General features: G+C 42.9%; 2 protein-coding genes across 4 annotated transcripts; one reads left to right on the top strand and one right to left on the bottom strand.

The window, feature by feature from the left end:
• The first annotated feature begins 2,278 nt into the window (after positions 1–2,278).
• DUSP28 (dual specificity phosphatase 28) lies at positions 2,279–3,840 on the top strand. Its single transcript, XM_067301967.1, has 2 exons — positions 2,279–2,631; positions 3,617–3,840. The coding sequence occupies exons 1-2, from the start codon at positions 2,284–2,286 to the stop codon at positions 3,728–3,730; spliced, it is 462 nt and encodes a 153-aa protein (XP_067158068.1). The 5' UTR covers positions 2,279–2,283; the 3' UTR covers positions 3,731–3,840.
• A 1,406-nt stretch (positions 3,841–5,246) lies between these two features.
• On the bottom strand, positions 5,247–21,585 carry LOC106484739 (claudin-15-like). Of its 3 annotated transcripts, none has more exons than XM_013942991.2 (5): positions 21,366–21,585; positions 12,088–12,252; positions 11,855–11,936; positions 7,322–7,432; positions 5,247–5,940 (listed from the first exon to the last, which is right to left on the bottom strand). In XM_013942991.2, exons 1-5 carry the CDS (start codon positions 21,583–21,585, stop codon positions 5,841–5,843), a joined length of 678 nt encoding a protein of 225 aa, XP_013798445.1. In that variant the 3' UTR covers positions 5,247–5,840. The 3 variants fall into 3 exon arrangements, with proteins under 3 accessions (XP_013798445.1, XP_013798444.1, XP_013798446.1); XM_013942990.2 differs by lacking the exon at positions 21,366–21,585 and adding an exon at positions 16,655–16,900; XM_013942992.2 differs by lacking the exons at positions 7,322–7,432; positions 21,366–21,585 and adding an exon at positions 16,655–16,900.
• Between the last annotated feature and the right edge of the window lie 1,336 nt (positions 21,586–22,921).

Raw genomic sequence — 22,921 nt, forward strand, 5'->3', positions numbered from 1 at the left:
GCTGTCGGCTTCCCAGAGCAATGGGAAAGCTACGTGAGAAAGGCCGCGTGGGGGACGACGATCAGACTGTGCAGCGGCCTGAGTCCCGCCTGGCCAGGAGCCTTGCGGACGCCCGCAGTCTCACGGATGGGGGGGAGCGCTCCTCGTAGGGCAGCCGACTAAAGCCTCGCTTCGCCTTGCAGCTGCGTGGGGCTGCTGCCCCGCTGCGTGGACGGGGCGAGCAGAGTGCCCATCGCCTCCCAGGCCTGCCCGGGCTCCAGGTCTGGCAGGACGAGGAGCTCACGAAGGGGCTGGAGAAGAAAAGGAAGGAGAAGGTGCCGCAGGTGGGGGGTGTCACTCGCCTGGACGGCCCTGTCACAGGAACGAGGCAACGCGTTTTATGGTGGGTCTGCAGACCCCACGACGGCCGTTTCTCTTGGGGCTCTCGCAGGTCCTGGAGCCATCCGAGCGTGGGGGCACCCTGCGAGACAGACGCTGTCTGCGGGGGCGGAGAGGGGCCCGGGGACTTTTCCGGTCACCCAGCTGCCAGGCAAAGGTCCCGTCATCGTCCTTGGCATGTCAAGATGTTGGTCGGTATTCCTGATGTGGCTGGAGCACGGTGAGCGGCTCAGTGGAGCCTGGATCAAATGGGCACTTGGAGCTTGGAAATGCTGGCAACGTTCAACACTTCTTGCGTTGTCAGTCGCCCAGCCCCCAGGGACGAGTTACGTGGGTGGTCGTACGGTTTCTCTCCGGCACGAAGAATCAAGGACTCTTGCTCAGTCAAATCAAAACCAAGGAGAAGTTTCCAAAGGTGAAAACCTTAATCAGTGGCGGTGACTGCTAAATGGAAAGTACATGAAAAAAAAAAAATCTGATTTTTTTTTTCCTCAGCCTCCACTGAGTGCAATGGAGCAACTGCCACCTGCTGCTGCTGCTCGGGTCATTAAGTGCCGTTTTTCGGTCTCACCCCTTTTTTCCTTTCCAGTCATTTGCAGTCCTCCCCGCAAGAGATGCGGATTATTTGCTGCTGAAAATTATAATGGGAGGTGTTAGTGTATTAGGAGCTAATGATGAGTTTAATAACATGTTATTATGAGTTAACATTTACAGAAAATACAGGGCTTGGAGATAGTTATTATTATGGCATTACATATTGCTTCTTTTTAAATAAATGGTTTCGTGCTGCCTCATAAAATCAGTTAGGGCTTTTGCCACATTATTACTGCTGGAGGAGCAGTAATATCACAGCCCAGCCTAAATTAGTGGGCTTAACTTTAATTAGTGACTTTAAGTGGTTAATTATAGCAGCCTTTTTCCCGGTAAGCAGCTGTTCCACTTTGCGGCCTCTTGCCTGCCCCAAAAGGCCACACGCACTTCTGCATGAAATGCCTTCTTCTAATGCCTTGCTTTATTAGTTACTTTTTTTTTTTTCATTTGCTACAAATACCCTTTTTGTGTCCAGCCAGCAAGGAGAGTGTTTGTTTGCCCGCGGGGTTCCCCTTCCCGCGCAGCCCGGCTGCGGCTCGTCCCGCGCGGGCGTCCTCGGCCCCGCAGCGCCGGGCGCAGCTCGTCTCTCCCGCGGCACCGCGCCGCGCTGCACCGCGCCGCGCCGGCGGTTTACGGACCGCCAGAAAAAGCGTAGCTGCCGTAGCGATCTTTCCTGGTAAATAACTTACTCTCTCAAAGAGAGAAGTCGGCCTGATGAAACTATGCTGTTTTTATCATATTTTCACAATATGCCTCATGCACACACGATAATCAGGGTGTCGTAAAGTGCTGCCACAAACTTTTCTTTTTCAAGGGGCCCGGTGGAGGGAGCGGGGGCGGCTCACTGCGGGTGTGCAGCGACACCGACACGTACACACACACACACACACACACACACACACACACACACACACACCCCTAAGCTTGGAGACTGCAGCATAATCCGCCCCCCCCCCCCGGCTTTCCCTTCAGCTCGACTCAGCATTACGTCGGTGCTGATCGCAGCAGCAGCTTTCCTGCGCCCATGATACGGGAGTCTTTTTTCTTTTCCCACGATTGCTCTCTTATCTTTTTGCACCAAGCCGCTATCAGAAGAGGGGCTGTGCCAAGCTCACCGCTTCGCGGCCGCCCTGCGGGCGCTGAGCCGGTCTCGTGCCCGGCGCCCCCCGCTCGGGCGCTCGCCGGCGCTAGGACCTGCCTCCTTGCGCCCGCACCGCAGCCCGGCAGTAAATATAGCGCAGGGCGCAGCGGCCCGGGAGCGGCAGGCAGCTGGCGGCCCTCGCCTCGCCTCGCCCCGCGTGCCCCCGCTCGGCCATGGCCCCGCCGTGGCCCGTGGCGGCCGGGCTGCTGCTGGGCTCGGCGCAGGCCGCCCGCGACCCAGCGCTGCTGGCGCGCCGGCGAGTCACCCTCTGCATCAACGTGTCCAGGCGGCAGCCCTTCCCGGGCCTGCCGCGCGCCCGCTGCATGCGCGTGCCCGTTTTCGACGATCCCGCCGAAGACCTGTACCGGTACTTCGACCGGTGCGGCGACGCCATCGAGGAAGCGGTGACGAGCGGCGGGACGTGCCTGGTGTACTGCAAGAACGGCCGCAGCCGCTCGGCCGCCGTCTGCACCGCCTATCTCATGCGGCACCGAAACCTCGCGCTCCAGGAGGCCTTTGCGGTATTGTACCCGTGCCCAAATTTACGTTTAGACGTCTTTTGGGTAAGAAATGCAATGCTTACTACGAGTCGTGCCATCTCATAGCGTTGGGTTGGTGCTCTTGCCTGTTTATGAGCAGATATTTAGCTATTTGCTATTTGAATAAAATGCTGTTGTAAACTTTTCCACCACCACCACCCCCTACTTGGACAAATATGCATTCAAAACTAGGTTTCTTGCACAAATATAATCACAAATGCAAATAGGCTTTAAGCACTGGTAGCAAAATATGCAGGCAGAGTTGGCTATTTGTGTGAACCTTCCCACTATCATTTGCTTATTCATGACAAGTGAAGTTAAAGTCAGTGACATGAAGCAAGTTAGTGAAAAAAAAAACAAGCTATTTGCAGAAGCTGTTTTGCAGGATTTGCTCTTAAAGCTGTCATAGACATATCATCTATGTAACAGCTCAACACAGCAAAGAGCCATCATCTAGGATGCCTACTGAATAATTTAAGGCTAGCTACAAACAGTAACCGTGTGTGTGTGTGTGTGTGTGTGTGTGTGTGTGTGTGTGTGTAAAAGTAAGTATAGGTATATGACTTATTCTCTAAGGCCTTGGAGTCTTCATCCATCTAGTAGGTATATGATTAAAGTCCCTAATTTAGGTACCTGTTTTTGTGTCCCGCTAGACATAGGCTTTAAGGTTCAGGAGCAGGCGTCCCTTTCCCTTAGCGAGGAGAGGCTCTTGCCATGCTTTGCGAGGGACGCTCGTGTTTCCAGCCCGCTCAACAGCCCTTTCTCACGTCCTGCCCATCCTGCAGCATGGAATAAAGCCAGGTGGTTTCAGCACGCACAGAGTGAGGTCACCTCACCAAAATATCGCTTCATTATTCCATAGCACAACCAAAACCAAAGAAGTAAATCTTCTCAAAAGACTGAGAGGAAGAAATCAGTTTGCCTGATTCCCTGCACTGTTACTGCAATGTCTCTCCTTTTTCTCCAGACTGTGAAGGCTGCCAGACCAGAAGCAGAACCCAACCCAGGATTTTGGGCTCAGCTGCAGAGATACGAAGATGATTTAAAGATGCGAAAGCAGTCTGCTGAGCAAAGGACTTAATTCTCTTTAAAACATCATCACACAATGTTATTTTAAAAAAGAGGCTTATGACGGAAAAAAAAAAAAAAATCACAACCACATTATATGTCACTAATAAATAAAAGACCTTACACCCCAAAATGAGATGCCGGCTCATTAAAATCATTGAGAAAATTACTACTGAAGGGGCAGGGGAAAGGGGCCAATAAACAGGGGAAAGCAACAGAAACAGAAAAGTGGTGGAAGGCCTTAAACACAGTTATCTTAAGCATTTATTTTCCCTTGAGTGATGCTGAATATGATAATAATGCATTGAACAAATGAATATGTTACTGCATAGCAGTTTTATTCTACTCTTGTTTTTAACTCAACTTCCCAGTGATGTAAGTGGAAGAGCTGATGCAAGACCAAGGTCTGAATCTCTCTCTCTCACCTATGGATCATAATTAATGTTCGTGAATGGGCGCAGTCTTCAGTGCGACACTGACACGAGAACTGCTTCTCCTCTGCCTGAGCTCTGCATTTTCCTTACTTTCAACTATACTAAAATCATAAGATTATATATTAAGAAAAAAAAAAAGAGGCCAGCATATGCAGATGGTGGTGAGGAGTTCAGCTCCCACCATGCAAGTTAAATACCTTTTCTGCTTTTAAAAGTATCCTCCTAAATACCAAACGGATGATTTTAAAAAGAGTAGTGACAGTTGGGGGGGGGGGTGTGTGACAACACTGGCAAGCTAAAAGCAATCTTCAGTCCTTTTAGCATTACTTATTTAGCTTAATAAGATCTGTCAACGCCCAAATTCATGCCTTAATGTGTCTGCATACAAGTCAGCTGTGTCTGCATGCACGCAACATGGCTAAATAGTTTCTGCTAGGGCAGGTTGCCCTGTTGAAGTTCTCTCTTAGGGCATCAGGGAAGATGCATGAAACTTCTAAATCGGACTGCATTTACCTTTTGCCATAAGACATTACAATTAGACAGAAGTACAGATGTGTTTTGTTGAACTGTTTTAATACATTTGCGATTTAAAAGTGACAAGTTATGAAAGCCATGAGTGTACAGCGTGAAATTCCATTCCACGTTGCTCAGAGAGTCAATATTACGGAAAGTTAGCTCACCTTCGCTGTCTAAGTGCTTGCGTAATGCAAAATACCTGTCCCAGCAGCAGGGCGGGTTCAGACAGAAATGCTAATGACTGACCAGCGATGGAGAATAAAGCCAGTGCACAATTACTTGAATTAGACGATTCACATGCAACAGAAGTTTCCAAAGTTAAAGACTGATCAAAGTTAAAAATAGAACTATTTTAAAATCTCAGAATACAGAAATAAAAATCTAAAATTGGGAATAGCTTCTTAGTTATCTGAAGGCACACGCTCATCAGATGCTTTCTCCACTTCCAACAGTGTTTGGGTCCTTCTATATCATTTATCTTTGGTATCTTCATTCCATCCAACAAGGAATTTGTTGCAATTCTGCAGGTTTGGAGGTGAGTGGTTGTTTCTCAGGGTTGTTCAGGGTTTTTTTTTTTTTTTTTTTTTTTTTTTTTTTTAAGTTTTTATAAATCATCTAGCCTAGCATACATAATGTGAATTTCAGTATAATGTGAGCCTTCAAGCACAGAGTATATTTACTATATCCTTATTAATGGCCATGATACCGCTCACCAAAAAAACTATTATTTCAGTCAGTCAGTGGAATAAGGCTTATTTACTGTCAAAAGCTAAAGCAGCTAAACAAAAATAGGAAGTGAACCATTAATGAAAATACAACAGATTCCTAACAGTGAGCCATATTAACTTGCAGTCAGCTACAGCATATCAGTTCCACACTTTTGAGTCAGACAAAATATAAAACCGTTGCTCTTGATTTGTCAGGATATACCAGACACTGTGGTTGAATTTTGCCAGGCTTCTTAGCGTGCAGAAAAATCTTCATGCCACAGGCTTTCACATCACAGCATTTTCTGTAGAAGCCTATTTCCATTTTAAAACCATTCCCAGAAGGAGGTATTAAAACATGTAGCATCTCCAAATTAAGATGAAAGCTTGCAACTTGGAACCAGGTCACTTTCTTATTTGAGTTCATGAACTACTAACATTGCAAGTAATGTAAAAAAATGTAAGTTTAGACATACTCCTTGGTGCTCGTGACTGCCTCAGAGGTTTTGGTGTAAATGAGCTGCTGAGGTGCTGCCTGGCCTACGGAATAGCCATATTTGCTGCCACTGTAAATTAAGAAAAAAAGATATAAAATAATTAGGATTGCGCACACTTTTACGGTTTCAGATACTGAGGCGGTTGCTCATTTAGGTCTGTACCCAACCCACTGACAGCAGATGCTTCACACAGGCGCAGAAATTGGAGGACTCTTGTCCTTGCGAGTCCCGCAGCGAGGAGGAAGAGCTGGGCTCCTCAGCGGGAGGCTGTCACCCAGAGACAACCTCTGCGCTCCCAGCTTACACGTGCTCCGCTTCGAGGCCTGATGGTCGCCGGGCTAAAGCAGGAGCGGATCGAGACCCGAATGCGCCAAGAATGTGCAAGCTACAATTCTGAGTACAGGAATCAAGGTGACGATGAGAAAGGAAGGCAGAAGCATCTGGAGTCTAACCAACCCCTTTGTCTGTCCTTCGGCATGCTGAACTTTTACTGTCTGCACCAGTTTTACCTGATTTTCAATAGATTTCAATACATTTGGTACTTTGTACCAAGGTAGGGTGAGTCAGATCGAAAGTCCAAAGCGACTGATGAAATATTACCATGAAACTTAAATGACATCAGTTTAGGCTCAATATGCAATGGAGTATCAGAGGAATACTCTTGCTGATTAGCTGTTTTGACACAACTTTCCTAAGGTCAAATCCAGCAGCAGTGAGGATGTTTTTCCTTCTGTGTTAGCATTCTCCTAACTTTGGACAGTACATCCTCCCGACCATTTGGGTTGTTCTGGCTAATTTTGCTATTTTTGACAACATCATCCCTCTCCTTGAGAAAGGGACCTTCTACATGTATGAATAATTTAAAATTAAAAAAAAAAAAATCCAGGCAAGAATAAGTATGGAGGCCAGAAATCTTTTTTTTTTTCTGATTTGAGGCACAACAAAGCATTCCATAAGAAACAAGAGAAAAATCATAGGCTTCTAACAATCTGTATTTTTGGAGGAAAATGTGATGACATTTTCTTCAAATTAAATGTGGCATTTGATTATTTTAATAGTAGTGAGCATTGCAGGCAAAGAACTTAATTATAATACACCATATTTTTTATATACTTTTCTTTTGGCAAAACAAAGGCAAATTTGCTCTTTGTATATTTTTATCATACAGATTTTAGCAGTATCAACAGTACTTGGAATTATGAAAGACTAGTAATAGATGATTGCTGATTGCGATGTATCAAAAGTGCAGTATTTAGGGGGTACAAGTATTTGGTACAAGCCTGTGATGCATCATAGCACTGAATTAGCAGTTACAGGTTCCTGTTTGGACTTAATATGGCTGCAGCTTTACACTGGGATGAGGGAGCGATAATAGAGTATACAAATAGAAAATGGGGATTACTAATATGCAACTGACAGTTGCTATTTCAACTGACAATTTCAAAATTACCTGTATTTCTCTCTTTTCTTCCCTTTGCACGAACAGGTCAGGAAGAGCCCGCCAAGCATATAAAGAATAGATCCAGCCCAGCCTAAGTACAAAGCATCTCCTAGTTCATACCTGAAACATAAAATCTTTCATGGAAGCAGCATGTAACAGAATCACACAGAGACGTTTTAGACATTTCTCTGCTGTTATATTATAAGGTGTGACGCCAGATGCGGTTTCTTCAGACCGAGCCATAAGGTGCACGAATCATGCAAACAAATTCCATTCTGGGTAGCGATCAGCTAACTGAAAGGTACTTCAATAGCTACCAGACGAGAACAGACCCATTTCCGTCTCCGGTCAGTAAAACTCTTAAGTGCATATTTAAGTGCGCTGCTATATCAGTGACGGAACAAAAAGAGGTAAGCAACCATAAAGATAAGTAGCAATAAATAATCGTATTCATTCAGTAAATTGTTTGTCATAAAGAAGAGAGGGTGACTCTAAAAACAGAATCCATCTAAAGCAATCACTTTGAATAGTTCAAAAGGAGCATGGAAAAAGAAAAGCTATATGTGAATTCATTTGCATTTGCAGAATTCCAGATTAGCTGTCTGATCATTACTCATTAATCCCCTTAATTAATCCTGCCTCTTCAGGTCTTAACTGACTGAGGTTCTTAAGAGCCAAACCCAGGACAAGGGCATCCAGCTGCTGACGACCTTTAGAAATTACCACTCCATCTAGTACTTGGATAGAGAGCATGCTAAATATCAATACAGGTGAAGGAAGCACACAAGAGAGGAACTCCGTTGTACCTTGGGTATCTCAGACCACAGGGGTACAACGACACCACAGATATAGTTCTTGCGCAAACGTAAAAACTTCCATTTTCCTCTTTTTTTTGGTCAAACTCCCGCCAGACGGTAGCAGGTTCAATCATGCCTACTCTTTTGGTCAGGGTTCTTTATCAGTGATTTTCTCAGCCTGGAGGATTTCCTGAAGGGTCTTGTTCTATACAGCAAAATAGGGAACTATTCTTATTCACCCTGGGATCACTTATAAATGTCTTTCAGCAACAGAGAGTATCTAGTAATAACTTAAAAAATATATATCAGCAGGGACAGAGTGCTGAATAGTCTTTGGGATTTTAAGTTTGCTGTAAGACTACACAGAAAACAATTACTCTTTCCTGATTTTCCTATTAGAAAGGAAAATCTAGCCCTATATAAATAGCTGTTTATAGGTGACTTAGCAATCACATCCACAGAAAATTGATTTCTGTGGTTAGCTATTTCTCATGACACAGACAGAAAGGTCTGAATCATTTAGGTCCAGCAGGTGACTTAAGTGCCGCAGCCAATAGCAAGGGCAAGGTAAATCTTGTGGACTGTGTGGCAGGTATGCCGAAACCAGATAAGTGTATTTTCTTGCTATCTGTAAACATAAAAACATTATTCGAGATTATCTGTGCTTCTGATTGCAGAGCTAGTTGTTAGCAGGAAAGCTTTGGTGGTTTCTAGGAGGTCGCTCCCCTCCGTGCTCCCGTCACACAGCGGAGCCCCGAACAGAGCTCAGGTCCCCACTGCACTGGGCACCGTGCAAACACAGAGCAAGAGACAATCATCATCTCAAATGGCACTCAAGAAATGGGGGGAAAAAAATGCTGGAGGAATAGTAAGGAACAACTGTTGACCAGCACATGCGACAGTTTCTGCTCACTAGTGGCCTCTCTATTGACAGGAAAGCTGTAGTCATCATACCAAAGGAGAGTTTATAGGAGGAAGCTGCAGGAGAATTCAGGTTTCCTTCACAGTTGTATGCAAGTTTCTGTAAGAACAAACAGTAAAACTAAAATTCATTTGCTGAAGGTAGAAAAACATGCAGTCTAAAAAAACAGATTTGCCAGTTTGAGAAGTATGAAGATCAATACTGGCCTGTAATTGAATTAAAATAAGCCCTTCTCACTGAGTCCAAGGAGGATAAACTTACTCAAGAGAACACAGTACGCCTGCCTTTACCAATGAACAAAGTTACTTCACTAAGAGCTGCTGCCTAAAACAGTAGTTTTAAACTTCAAGTTTAGATATACTAAAAGTTCTCTTCAGCTACTGAATGCAAACAAACTGGTAACTGATTAACATGCATTGATGTTGGAGCCCCGCAGCAACAGCAGATAACTATAAAACTCACTAGCTATTCTACTGACTGGAATTCCTTATCATCAGTTGTTTAGGCCCTCTAACACATTTATTGCCCCTCAGATAATTCTCTCCAGGGGACAGAAAACATAAAGAAAAGGTCTTAACAAGCGCAATTTCTTTGGAACTGCTTGTTTGGTAAGGTAAGGGCAACTTAAAAACATCAAAAGAAATTGCTTAAAGTACTTTGATTCATAACAAAGCACTGCACCTCTGACCTTTCAGTACTGATCCTCAAGGGCAACCTATAAAACACTTCAAATATGATCCTAGGATCCAAAGATTTATAGTTCTACTGATCTAAAAATTATAGACTTGGTAGAGGTAGTGGTGCATTATATACCTTCCCTCTCCCTCAAATCAGCACTTTCATGTTCCACAGACAATGTATTATTTGTTTCCTTCTCCCTTTCCCCCTCTCCAAAGGACCCACCCAGTCACCTCTACCCTTGCTACCAACTGATAAACTTATTGCCCAAGATAAGCTGTCCTCAGCCAGCACTTGGTTTTGAAGATCGTTGCTTCTCTATCAGACAAGAATATGGGTTTTCATTCCTCTAAGCTTGTTTATGCTCAACTCTATGAGCTGATACTCTCACAAACTTTGCCACATTTTAATTCATAAGGCAGACAAATGCTGAACTGCTAATATATGGTAAAAAGTATTTCCTGAACTTCTTTAAGACATGCAGGACACTTGAGTGACATTTTTCAGCTACCTGCAGGTCACTGCTACTCAGTTTAAGTTGGTTTCTACACAGTTTTCACATTTCTTTGTGAGAGTCCATTAAGTCTACATCGCAATGCTATGAAGAAGAAAAGGTGAAGGTCTAAAATATCTTTGGTATTTAGACTGAGGGGTACAAAACTCTAGCTATTTGCTAGAATTTTGCTCGCTATTTGCATCTAGCTCTAGATGTTTGCATATCTGAGGCATTTAAACATCTCACACTCCTCCCAAAAGGGAGCAGCAGAAAAGGTAAAAATTTGAAAATGCCCATTCAAAAAGTGAACAACCAGACAATAGTGGCTGCTGGTACCACAGCCTTCCCAGAAACAGGAGTCACCACGTCAACAAAGAGCAATAAATGATGGAGCGAGAAGGCACTGATGATGAAGGACCTGAAAGGGAATGAATGCAGCATATATTTGATGCCAAAGAAGGAGTAGCCATTAAAAAATGACCTATTCTAGGTAACAGACAAGAACACTCTTCCTCCCGGTGTTCCTAATGGATAGGAACATGAAAAACCACATTCATCAAGGCTACATAAATAGCAGTTCCTGCAAATGACATGCAAGGTGAAAAAATTAATTGGACGAGAAATATGTGAGGTACGTAGTACTGAAAGGTCCTGTAGAAGGCGTAGAATGGGCTTCACCTCACCCAAAGGCGGCAGGCGAGAAGCTCGCTGCCTACCCTCTTATGGTAGCGGCGTAAGCTCCATCTGAAGCTGGCACAGAGAGACAGGCCCTTCTCTGAGCTCGCACTGCGCGTGCCTGTCTCTCCACCAACTGCGGATGGATCCTGGCCGATTAACTTAGACTAGATGCCTAAACCTCAGACAGCTAAACTGAGGTGAAATGCATGCTCCCCTGAAAACAGCTCGGATGTAGGGACCCAGAGGGAGCTGTAACATGAAGACGGTGTCCAAGACCACAGCCCTGTGTGACAGAACAGTGGTGCTGTACACAGTGATGACAAAAGAGATTTGGGGTTTGGGGGGGTTGTTTTTGCACTGTCCCTGAGGATTAAGCAGTCTAATTTTCCGTTAAATGGGTTTGGGGAGAAACAGTCATGAGGAAAAGATTTCACATTAATATGAGAAAGCTCTGGAATAGGATAATAATTCTACCAGTTGTTCACTTATTCTGTATTTCACCTTCCTCTACAAGATCAGGGTATCTGTCCAGAGGAGACACAAATATTAGGGGGAGGCACTCTGAATCAGACAAAGAGCCAGGCAAGAAGAAAGGAACCGTTTTCGTTCAAGTACAATTGCAGATGAAGAAAATTTCTTGCTGGGAATGACCTGTGCACCATTAATTTCAGTTCTACATTCTGCAGAAAATGATCACAGATTGCTAATATAATGGAGTACTCTATACCCACGAGCCAAGACAAATTTGGGGTTGATATTCCCCAAATACTCACTAACCCAGCCAGAGGAGACCTTTCCTTCATCCCCACCAAAGGAGGTCTGAGGTGACAAGTTGCCCTGAAGAGAGACTTGTCCATCCGCAGGGCTGGATAAGGGACCCCATGCAGGATGTGAAACACCGGAGCAGCTGACGTTCATGCTGCCACCTTTAAAACATGAAACAGTTTGCTACAACAGATCTATTAACTTACTTGGTTCCGGCATACAACGGGTCAAAGAACTGAATCGTAACCATCGCAGCATACCAAGAAACAGCCACCATGGAACAGAGACCTACCAAAAAAATGTTAAAGCAGCACATAAGTGAGTGATTCCTTTAATGGTTGTATGACTTTAAACCACAAATAAATGTTCATTTTATTTAGTCTAGTTAAGAAAGCAATACAAAGTATGGCAAGCATTCTCATTTCAGCTTCAATATTACCTCCTAAAATAAAGAGAAATCCTCCTGTGACAGCAAACTTCACTTTTCCATCTTCATTACTCAACCCAATGTGTGCGCACTTTAAACCAAGCAGCGAGAGCACTGTAGCTATGAATCCCAAAAGGATGGAAATAATCATCAGGGCACGGCAAGCCTGAATATGAACTGCGTAAGACAGAAAAACAGAAAAAAAAAAATCAGGATCTACATAGAAATTAAGTCTATTCCAGAAAAAAAAAAAAAAGATCAGAGACAGTCAGAAAGTTAACAGGAAGAGTAAGGAGTGAATCTTGTATGACTTTGTTGTCAGAGAAACATCAAAAATGTAGAATGTTTATACCTAAATTCAGATTTCAGATGTCGATGCCGAACTGCATTTGCACGTTATAAGGGCATTAGTAAACTCTGAAAAAAAATATAAAAAGCCCTTCATAGTTTATGTCTTCAAATCCTGTGAAAACAAGCAGTGGTATATATGGTCATTTATAGGAGCAGAGATAAGTCTCCTACTTAGGACTCCTGGGGATTTCCTTATAGTTATTAACGGCGTGCCCAGAACACCTTCAGTGCTGCTTCGCCATGGCGTACAGGGCCTCGGCGCTGCCAGAGCAAGCAAAGAAAAGCCCCGGCCACAGGCTGCTTTGCTACTGCCAAAAGCAGTGAAAGGCAGGCAAGAACCTGATGGAGCTTGCGGGGACTTCACGCTTGGAGTAGGGTTATCGAGCTGGATGGAGGACCTGCAGAAGTCTTCTGCTCTCATCCCTACACCTCCTTCTGCAGGGAGGTTAATGTTGGTGTGCGTACTTCAGGGGATTTGGGACCATCATCTCCAGCAATATTTTCAAAGCTCTTTCTCTGCTTATGCTGACAATTCTCCCTCTCTCAAGTTTCTGGTCTTCACACTTAGGTATCAGTCACACAAAAAATGGAAACAGATTATTAACCAGAATAAGCAGGAAGGTCAGAGATGGATTTTGGGCTCCCTAAAATGGTGCCCTGAATTTGGCAGGTTCCAGGTCAGATGACACGTTGGCATCTTTTTTGAGGTGATCACTTCCCAATGCACTTTGGTCTAACAGGGGAGATTTTTGTAAGTTTTACTTCCTTCACAAAAAACATGCCAAGTGCCAGGTCTTGGTAGGTCTTGGCTCCTAAGCATGTGTCCAAAGGGTCTGAGCTAGCCATGGCTAGCCAGTCACAGCACCTGGGCTGGCCCTCGCGCTCACGCTCCCTGATGGCCTTCCCATCCTGCACGTTAACCTGCGCTCTGGCTCAGGATCGGAGTGAGCCAACCAGTTCTCCAGACACCGAAATTCGGGCAGGGAAACAGAAGGAGAAGCGATGGATTTGCACTCAGTTGTCTGGATGGCTCTATACGGCTTGAGAGTGTTGGTCCCATGAGCTTGAGCAGGTACCAAAGACAGTTACACATGGTCATGAGATAAATACAATGAGGCATGAAAGGGTAACAGTGTTTGAGGAATTAAGGCTTTAATAAACGCCAATTTAAAAAATTTCTGGGAAAAAAACCAGACAATGATAAAAGGGGAAATGCTCCCCAAAACACCACTAACAGTTTAAGGGTTTTGCCTGCAGAAGATAGAGTTCGGACAAGCACTCAGCTTCAGCACTGCTTTCTAGTTTGGGTCGTATGCCACAGCAGCAGCTATTACCCACAGCAAGGATCCAGCAAGTTATGGTTCAGCTCTTTGGAAATCCTACAGTATCAGACGGGACTCCCTGTCTCTTTCCAGGGTGCTAAAGCTGTCCTCAGGCTGTTTGCAATCCAATGGCTATATTAATAGAAGAGCTTTCATGCTATAACCTCTTCGTACCACAAAACAATAATCTCAACAGCCTTAACTGACCAGCTCATTTCACAGTCTAGAAACCTCTACTTTCTGTTGTCTTTTTCTTATAAAATGAGCTTATTGAACAAGATACAAGTCAATTAGTTTTATTAATCCAAACTAATTGTAAGAAATGATCCTAAATCTCTCAGTTGGAAGAAACACCCATGGAACCTTAAAAAGAAGAAAAGAGTTTAAAAGGCATTTGGCACCTAATTGCTTTATATCAAATGTTTGATCTCCCAGTTGTGACTAGATATATAGTGCTAACTACACCAAGTAGTCAGACATTGTTTTAGTCTTATGCAATATTGTTTTTAAAAGGTCCACTTCGCACACATTTGTGATTTGGGCATCTTGAAAATCTCTAAAAGTTGAAATTATATTGTGACCATCCCAGTCAACTGAATCGGCAACTCTGGTCTCAGCATTTCTTTACCTACTTCATAGTTAGTTTGAGGAAATATCCAAAGACCACTCTAACCTTTGGCTGTCTAAGTGCTAGACATATGCCTGAATGATATTTAATGATCACCAAAAAAAAATTGCTTCCTGAATAAACTGAAATCTAAATCCTATAGAATACTTCTCTCATACGAAAGATTTATACCATTAAAAATATCTGTGACAGACATCCAAGGATGATGAAAGAACCTCATTCTATAAAAGAAGGGGTAAAAATGATGTACTAAGCTAATGGCCAGCTCAATTCAAAAGCTGTAAATCTGTTTGAAAGTTCCAAGCCTGATATTCTCCATACACAACGGAAAAATCAGAGGCATTCCACAGAGCTATTGCTGCCAAAGAGGAAACCTTTACGGTAAATCTTTATGGCCATGCTTACAGCTTTTATGATGAGCCATAACACCCCATGAACAAAGACCCCTTTTTTTTTTTAATAACCTCCGGCACCTTCTCTTGTCACAGTTGCAGCTAAGTTTCTTAAAAGCAATTTGAAACACACCTAAATTGTCCAATGATTATTCTTCAGTCTGCTTGGCCTCGTATCTGCAGGTGCATCGCTAACAACCCCACTTTCTTCCTCTTTCCCGATTTCGCCAACTTATCTTCTTGACTTTTACTAAACTTCAGTGTCCCTTAACTTGTTGCTTTTTCTTTTACTCAATTTTTCTTTCTAAAACTTTTTCTTCTCTACAATTCTGCAAGCTGCTTTTTTAGCCTCCCCTGTCTGTACTCCCCAATATACTGCCATCTTCTCAAGTAACTAGAGTAACTGATGTCTTCTTCAGCTGCACGGAAGTTAGTCTTCAAGCAGTCGCTTTCAGAGCCTGGCTGGTTAACGCACTTGCTGCCTGCCCTTGTTCTCCCTTCCTCTGCCCCCGTGTTGCTGCCGGCAGCTCCCAGGCGCCCGGCCGCTCGCTTTCCCTTCCCGTTGGCTTTAGCCTACCCACTCACGCTGCTCGCTGCCGCCCGGACGCGGCCGGGCGCCCACGTCTCCCCGCTCAGGGGTCACATCCCGTGTGAATGAACGCCGCCGCGACGGGAGGCCACCCGGGGCTGGCAGCGACACGGGCTGAACCAACCCTTCAGGGGCTTAGCGTGAGCCAAACGCGACTCACCCAAGCGCTCCGCAGAGGAAAAGCAGATGGACCGTGCCCTGCCGTTGCTGATCCTCACGAGTTTATACAGGGTATCTTTTATGTTCCTCTGAATACACACATGCAGTTTAATACCACTTGTCAGTTAACATTGAAAAACTAAAAGAACAGATTATTGCCTAAGCACTGGACACAGCTGTGCAGCTTCGCAGCATTTCTATGCCAGTGCCAGAGCTGGTCAAAAACACCAATTTATTTCAGCCTGAGCAAGAGAGGGAGGCGAAAAATCAGTCCCTTAATTCTGACTAATCCTACATTACACACTCTCCACAACAGGAGTATCCTCCTTCCTTGTTAGTTTAACCATCTCCCAGTGTGGATACAACTACTGAGGAAGACATGCTTATTTGGGGATGAATACCTACAGACATTCAAGATTAATAACAGCTAGGTTAACTGTCTATAAAGCTACTTACTGTGCACAGAATATTGCCTTAAACATTTGAGGACAATCCTCAATACCACTGAAAACTGATACATAGCACAGGAAACAGCATCTAAATCTAACTCTAAATTTCCTGATATTTGGAACCACCTCCAACAAGACATTAGTTACCAGCTTCTGGCAGGTAAATTAATTTAAACATATCTCCTTTTTATTTCTTCCATTATGTATGATTCTCAGTCGCATCATGCCAGAAATACTAGCCGCTTCTTCATTATAAATACTATTTTTTACCTATGCATATGAAAAAACTCCAGATATAGTACAGTGGCTGTCAAGTATTGCAAAAGAATGCCTATACAATAATTCCAAATAAATAAGGAATTGTCATAAGACTTGTGCAATAAATCTTCTCACAAAATTCTAGAAAAGAGATTACACTATACTTAAAATGCCTATTAAAGTAAATGCTTAATCAGGTAACTTCATTTGCCTTATTTTATAGCCTTATTTTATAGCTTTTCCTAATGTGTTTGACATATTCTGCTGCTTAAAGAAGGTGTTTTTTTTTTTCACTTTAGCCCACAAATTCCTTGTTGGCCAGAAAGTCAATGTTGTTTTCCAATACTACTAGATTACCAAAACAAAAATCTTACTGCTTCCTTCCAACAAAATCTTCACCAGTACAACCAAGTCTAAGGAAAGTCACATACCAGGCAGCGCAAACATAGAGTCAAATTCTCTGCAGTTGGATACTCCAGTGCTGTCTTCTGCACAGCTCTTCCAGAGGTTTTCAAACAACGTAGACGTTGTGATCACACTACCATGTATACTGGAGATTTTCCAGTAATTATGTGGCAAAGTAGCTCCAATAAGTGTCCATCCACCCAAACACAAAAGAAAACCAGCAATTTCCAAAGCAGCAGACATGCTTGTGAGTAGTAACAGTTAAATACTCCTATAATTAGATTGTAACCAGGTGAATGAAAAATATGTCTTCTTTCAGAAGCCTCCTTGTTGTTTTATCTCTGGCTTTCACTCCAAAATGAGGCTACCTTTGCTCTTTGCTCAGCCCCAGAGATAAGGCTTCCAGGGTATGACAATAAGAAGTGGGAACAGTTTACGACAGAGGCATTAGTGTTTTTTAAGCTATTGCCAATATTAATGAGAAGTGACAAAAGGAGCCTATTCTTAATCTCAGCCTATAAAGGCCAGCCAGTATTCTTACAAAATATTTTGTAAGAGTGATGATATTGGCAAATATTTTATCTCTGTCACTCCTTCTCTCAAATCCATTATAGTTTACACAGGAAATGTACACTGAAACTACTTGTACTTTTCTTACTGATATCAAATCAAATCAAGCTTTGTTGTGTTATTTTCTTCAGGGCAAAACTCATCTAGAAACTTCCGAGCAGGGATTTTTTTCCTGTTCATAGAAGATTTAGCACATTTTTAGAATTATGGTCATAAGTAAACCAATAGGAATCTCTAGCTGAGCTAAAATGGATAGCAACTGTACTGCAAGCTTATTTCAGGAGTGTTAAGTTTGTGGATAAGTGATTTTCATTAATATTTTACCATCTATTGATCTATAGTTAAACTGAAGCACTCTTAAAACATAGTCCCACGTATACTGGAATACAGCCATGATAATGCATGGCTCATGGAAACGAAACGAATCACAGTGTGGCAAGCCTATCTCAAAAGGACCAAAATGATGAAGGAAAACAGCTACCTGAAGAGTAACACCTATCAGTTGATTGCATGTTTGTCAGGTTATTTATATTAGTATAAAAAAATCTATTCTAGACAAAGTAGAGGTGTGTAAACTTGGTTTACTTGCTTCTGCTCTTAACTATACACAATCATGGAGTCATTTCACATCACCCATTAATTTTAATACCTTAAACTGCTTGTGTATGTAAATAGGGTTAACAATCTTTCACAGCGATAACCTGCTCTTATGTCCAGAAAATGGACCACAATTTCTTCAGAAAATAACTATGTTATGATGCAACACAGCAGCAGAGTTGTGGCATTACACAGTGTTCACATAAGGACTCCCAAAAGGATCATTTATTGTGAGAGTCTCAACTTGCCCGTAACAGATACATCTGTTTTTCCAAATTCACTGGTCATGTTGAGCCTGTGCTGTAGAAGACCGGGTTTGAGTTGCAGAAGAACACTACAATGCCACTGCGGCTGTTTTTGCCCCCTTGGCAAGCAAGAGGAGCTTCACCATTGACTTTAAGAACAGATATGGCAGCACAGCCAGTGTGATCACGTGCAGCTCTGTACTTGCAATCTTTTAAAGAAACTGGATGGTGACGTGGTAAGAATTTATCTTCTAAGGACATTTCTACAGAATCCTCTCCTTCTGCTAAGAAAAGGTCACCACAATTTCAAAATGATGGCATGGTAAAATGAATACAGTGAAATATCAGCATCCCCTTAAAAGCTCTTCAAAGAGTTTCAGATTAATTTATCCATACACAGGTGTCACTGGCAACCTCAGAGATCAGTTCTGCTCACAGGACTTTCGAAGTTGAGTGTAGCTGGGAACTTGAAACAAGTGTCCCCAGATTTTACTGTTGCTGCCATGAGTAGTTTTCATGAAGAATTTTTCTCTTTCTAATGGCTATTAAGAAGGTTATTTTGATGGGCACTCATAAAGCACACATATAAGCAGAGAAGATTGAACTGCAGACCTGGAACGCACGAGTTTTTCTCATATGGCACCATTTTAACCATTTCATTAAGGAAATTACTGTACTTTAAGGAAAACAGAAGTGTTGAAGAATATAGTACTGTTTTTTCACTAAATTTGGTAAACACAGGCTACAGCCACAATAGCAAGTGCTACAGCGCAGCAGGATGGGCATCAGTAAAGTAAACCAGCTGGCGGTGATAGCCTCACATTGACACCATCTGTGATCTGGGAGTTCTGCTTAGACTCGCTCTAATCTGGGCTGGTGACCTGAATGCCCGTTACAGGTCAGCAGGCATGTGGTGGGTCCATTCCTGGAGCACATCCCCCTGCGTAGTCTCATCCACGAGGAATCCAACTTGCATGCTCCAAGAGCACTCCGCAATGCAAACCAAGTGTGGTAAGTGGGAATAATTGGAGAATTCACTACAAAAATGTACACCTGATGCAAGTAAAATGCTAATGTAGATGCACCCAAATAGGTGATATCTGACCTTGGAGAGAAATTGCTAATAGCCCTTCCTTAGTTTAAGTTAAACAGATATTCTAAAACCAGAGCTTGCCTGCATATAATGGGGCTGAGAGAGGGTTTACAGGAAGAAAAAAATATATTTTTTAATCAGATCAACCAGTACAGTTGGAAAAAAATTACTCAAAGAATTAGCACCTTAATGTTTGATCAACACAAGCTGTATCTTTCTGATCTCTATCACTTCTGTCGATTTGTTCAAGACCATAGGAACGCTGACTCCATGCTGTAAGAAGAGAAGCAGCCCTGCGACAAACGGCGATTCCTCTCCAAGCAACCCTACCAAGCGTCCGTTAGGTGGCATGAAGGATCCTTTGCTGTTTCTAGGACAAGCAGCTCTTCGCACAGCTGCAGACGTCTAGCAGAGCCCTGCTAACCAGGGATCCTCTCTTACAACTTGGGGGAGTCACAGGAAGGGAGTGAAGAAAAAGCCCTGGGGAGCAGCGGCTTCAGCTCACCAGGAAATCTTCTGCCAGCAACCTTTTTCTGGTGGCACTTGGTGATCTTTCTGAAAGCAAGTAAATGTATCGGTGGCCTGACCTGATGAAAAGTCATGGCGGACACAGAAAAACAGCAGACTGATCAGGCAGCCGTTCAAACCCTGCCACAGAGCTTAGTGTCTTTCCACGTTGGCTGCATCTGAACTGCACGATGGAGGGCGGCTGTCCCACGTTCAGCATCTGCATGTCTCCATGGCCAGGCCAAGTATCTGCTTCTCCCTGTTAGGTGAGGCCATGTGCAGCTGCCACGCTGTCTTATGAGCCATACCGTCTCACTATGGCGTATGAGAACCAAAGGACCATTGGTCCCATCTCACCACTCTGATTTCCAGAAATCAGATCTAGGTTTCTAAGTGAAATTTGGGCTTCCAGGTATCTGCACACAGGATGTCCTGGCGAGGAGTGTTCTCCTACAGGGTATCTGCACAACTGAAACAAAACGGTATGAAACGCTGACATTGCCTCCGACTTACATGAGTGGAGTTACTAAAGTGCTTGGAATAATACAATTAGCCTCCTTCCGAGGCTACAAAATTGGACTCATTATGGGATGCTGAATACTTATTCTCAAACTGGCACCATCATTACAAAAGCAGATGAGGCCACAAGACCAGTTTTCAGGCAGTCACGTTTTAGAAATCTGCCTTGCAGTTAGGAAGTTCTGACTTCAGTGGAGTCCATGCCTGCGTCAAGAAAAACAAACCTTCATAGTCTGTGAGACATGATACTTGTAAGACCAGCATCCAGGTTTAAGCACTGCACAGCAAGAATAAATCAGCTGGAAAAATCCAGAAAAAAAGTCCAGAAAACCAGCAATGACAATCGGGGATCTATAAAACAAGGAGCATTTGAAGAAATGGTTCCATGGCAATATAACTAATAAAGTGACTGCACAATACAGAAAGTTGAAAAAGAGTAAGTGGAATGTCCTGTTTAAGACAGAAATCTTACCAAAACACCAGTTTTCCTAGGGTATACTGCAACTGCTTCTCCGCTCAATTTTTTGAGGAAAGCACTTAAATACATCAGTCTTTCCTGGTCCTTTACCATAAAAAGGGTGTTTAAGAGAAAAATTTAAAAAATGCAGAATAATCCAAGCAAAATAATTTCCAGTCCCTAGAAAGACAATTCTTCTCTTGCTATTTGCAGATAAGTTACCATGCTAGCTTAGAAAACACAGAAGCATTACTTCTGTGTTTTCTAATATTCTACACATTTTCAATTAAGCTGGCCGCCTTTGAGAAATGCTAGAACAAATACGCAGACTTAGCACAAACTATCAAACAACTTTTGGAATATGTGAAAAATTCTATCTCATGACAAAGCACAACCACCGCCACTCATTGACATCTGATCTGCTTGTAGTGAAGAACAAGACCAGGTAAAACGATAATTTTTTTCTCCAAAAACAATCAAAAAATCACAGACTCATTGCATATCATTCATACTTCTATTCCAACACAACACAGATGGCAAAAAAAGCAACAGTAATTACAGAGCTGAATGACAGAGTAAAGCATATGGATTTCACTAAGGCTATTTTAGCCTGCCCGCAAGCAAAAAAAGGACAAATCCTGTCTATACTAGTACCTCTGTAGCAACAGCAACTGCGCTAATACGCTGTCCCAAAAGAAGGAATAAAATGACATCCCTAGATTTTATATAAGTATGCCACACAAACTTACTGTCTGAACTCAACAAGTAGAAAAATCTCTTGCACTGCACTGTTCCCAAAGTGGCAACGGCACACTCCATCCAGAGACCTTCCGAGATCCAGTCCGTAGGAACCAACACGGTTGCGGTGCTGGAAACTGTCCACCTGTTGGACATGGTAGCAACAAGCACTATGGTGAATCCTGTTAAAGCCAGCAGCAACGCACAAGTTTGTGACGAAGATGATGCCATTCTCCCGACAGAAGTTAGTTTTCAAAGAAGCCTCCCAAGATTTCCGATATTAGAAACCTGTTGAAACAGTTTATACAGACACAGTGGATGAATTTATCTTTACACAAGCTGCAAGCCTATCCTCTACAAAAAGGCCATCAAAAAGACCTACCTACAAGATAATTTATCACATAAGAATGTTATAGAACTGGAATCTAAATCTCATGAGGCAACTGCAATACTTAAATATTCTGACATCTGAGTATTTTCTTAGGAACACTTTTATGACAATGTCTGTTTACCATAAAAAAAATTACAACAAAGGCAAATCAGAAGACCCAACTGAGGAATTATACTTCGAATTTGCAATCTTTCATTAGGTCTTTACTTCTTTGCAAACTCAAAACTATTTTAAAATTAAAACTATCAAATGCTAACATAAAGCTAAATTATTCATCACTTAATTACAATGCCTATAGATACAAATTTAAAATGAAATAAATCTTGATACTCACGTTCACGCTGTTTTTCTATGTTTCGTTTGCCCTCCTGCTAGACACTCCTGTCAGCACTTTGTGAGGATCAGTTTGCTCAAGCAGTTTTGCCCTCTTTAGGACCTTTCCCCCCATTCTAAAAATCAAGGCCCTGGGGCCAAAGCTCTCGCCAACTGTTGCACAAAAGCTCAGACACGGCCTGTCACTACAGCAAAGTTTCAGCAAAATGGATGACATCGTATGAAAAAACTACAATAATATCAGGTAAGTCAGTAGCCCAAGATGCTCAGATTAATCTGGCAGTCACTGGCGTATGATCTGCTTTGTCGGTGACGCTGAGCTGCCCACCCACTACCAGGCTCCCAGGCAAGATAGAAAAATATTGCAATTTTCCTGATGGCTGTTTTACTTGAAAGTTCTGTGTTGCGCTTGTCACCAAGACACTGTGTTTTTGAGATAGGACGCTGGCATTCATATATGACATGCAAACAATCCAAGGCAGGATTTGTTTTAGTATGTAGCCCACGCTGTGAAGAAATATTCAAGTTCTGCATTAAAAAAGAATTCAGGCCTCATCCCTTAAAAATTAATTCAAAACTGCATCAGCGCCTTGGGAATTTGTTTGTACAAGGAAGCAGGATTAATTTCAGTCCACTCCTTAAAAACATGTATATTCCACTGTAAAAGCTTGATCTTGCACTGAGGAGGAAACACTTGTCTCTCACGCACCTTAAATTGTGTAACCTCTTCAAAACACACATAACAGTCAATAGAGAATATCTGAAACAAATGATAAATTTAACTAAATAACAAATTCAAACAGCCTTCACACTACATGGGCAGGCTGATAATTCAAGTAAGTG

This window comes from Apteryx mantelli, chromosome 9, assembly GCF_036417845.1.
Source record: "Apteryx mantelli isolate bAptMan1 chromosome 9, bAptMan1.hap1, whole genome shotgun sequence".
Lineage (NCBI taxonomy): Eukaryota > Metazoa > Chordata > Aves > Apterygiformes > Apterygidae > Apteryx > Apteryx mantelli.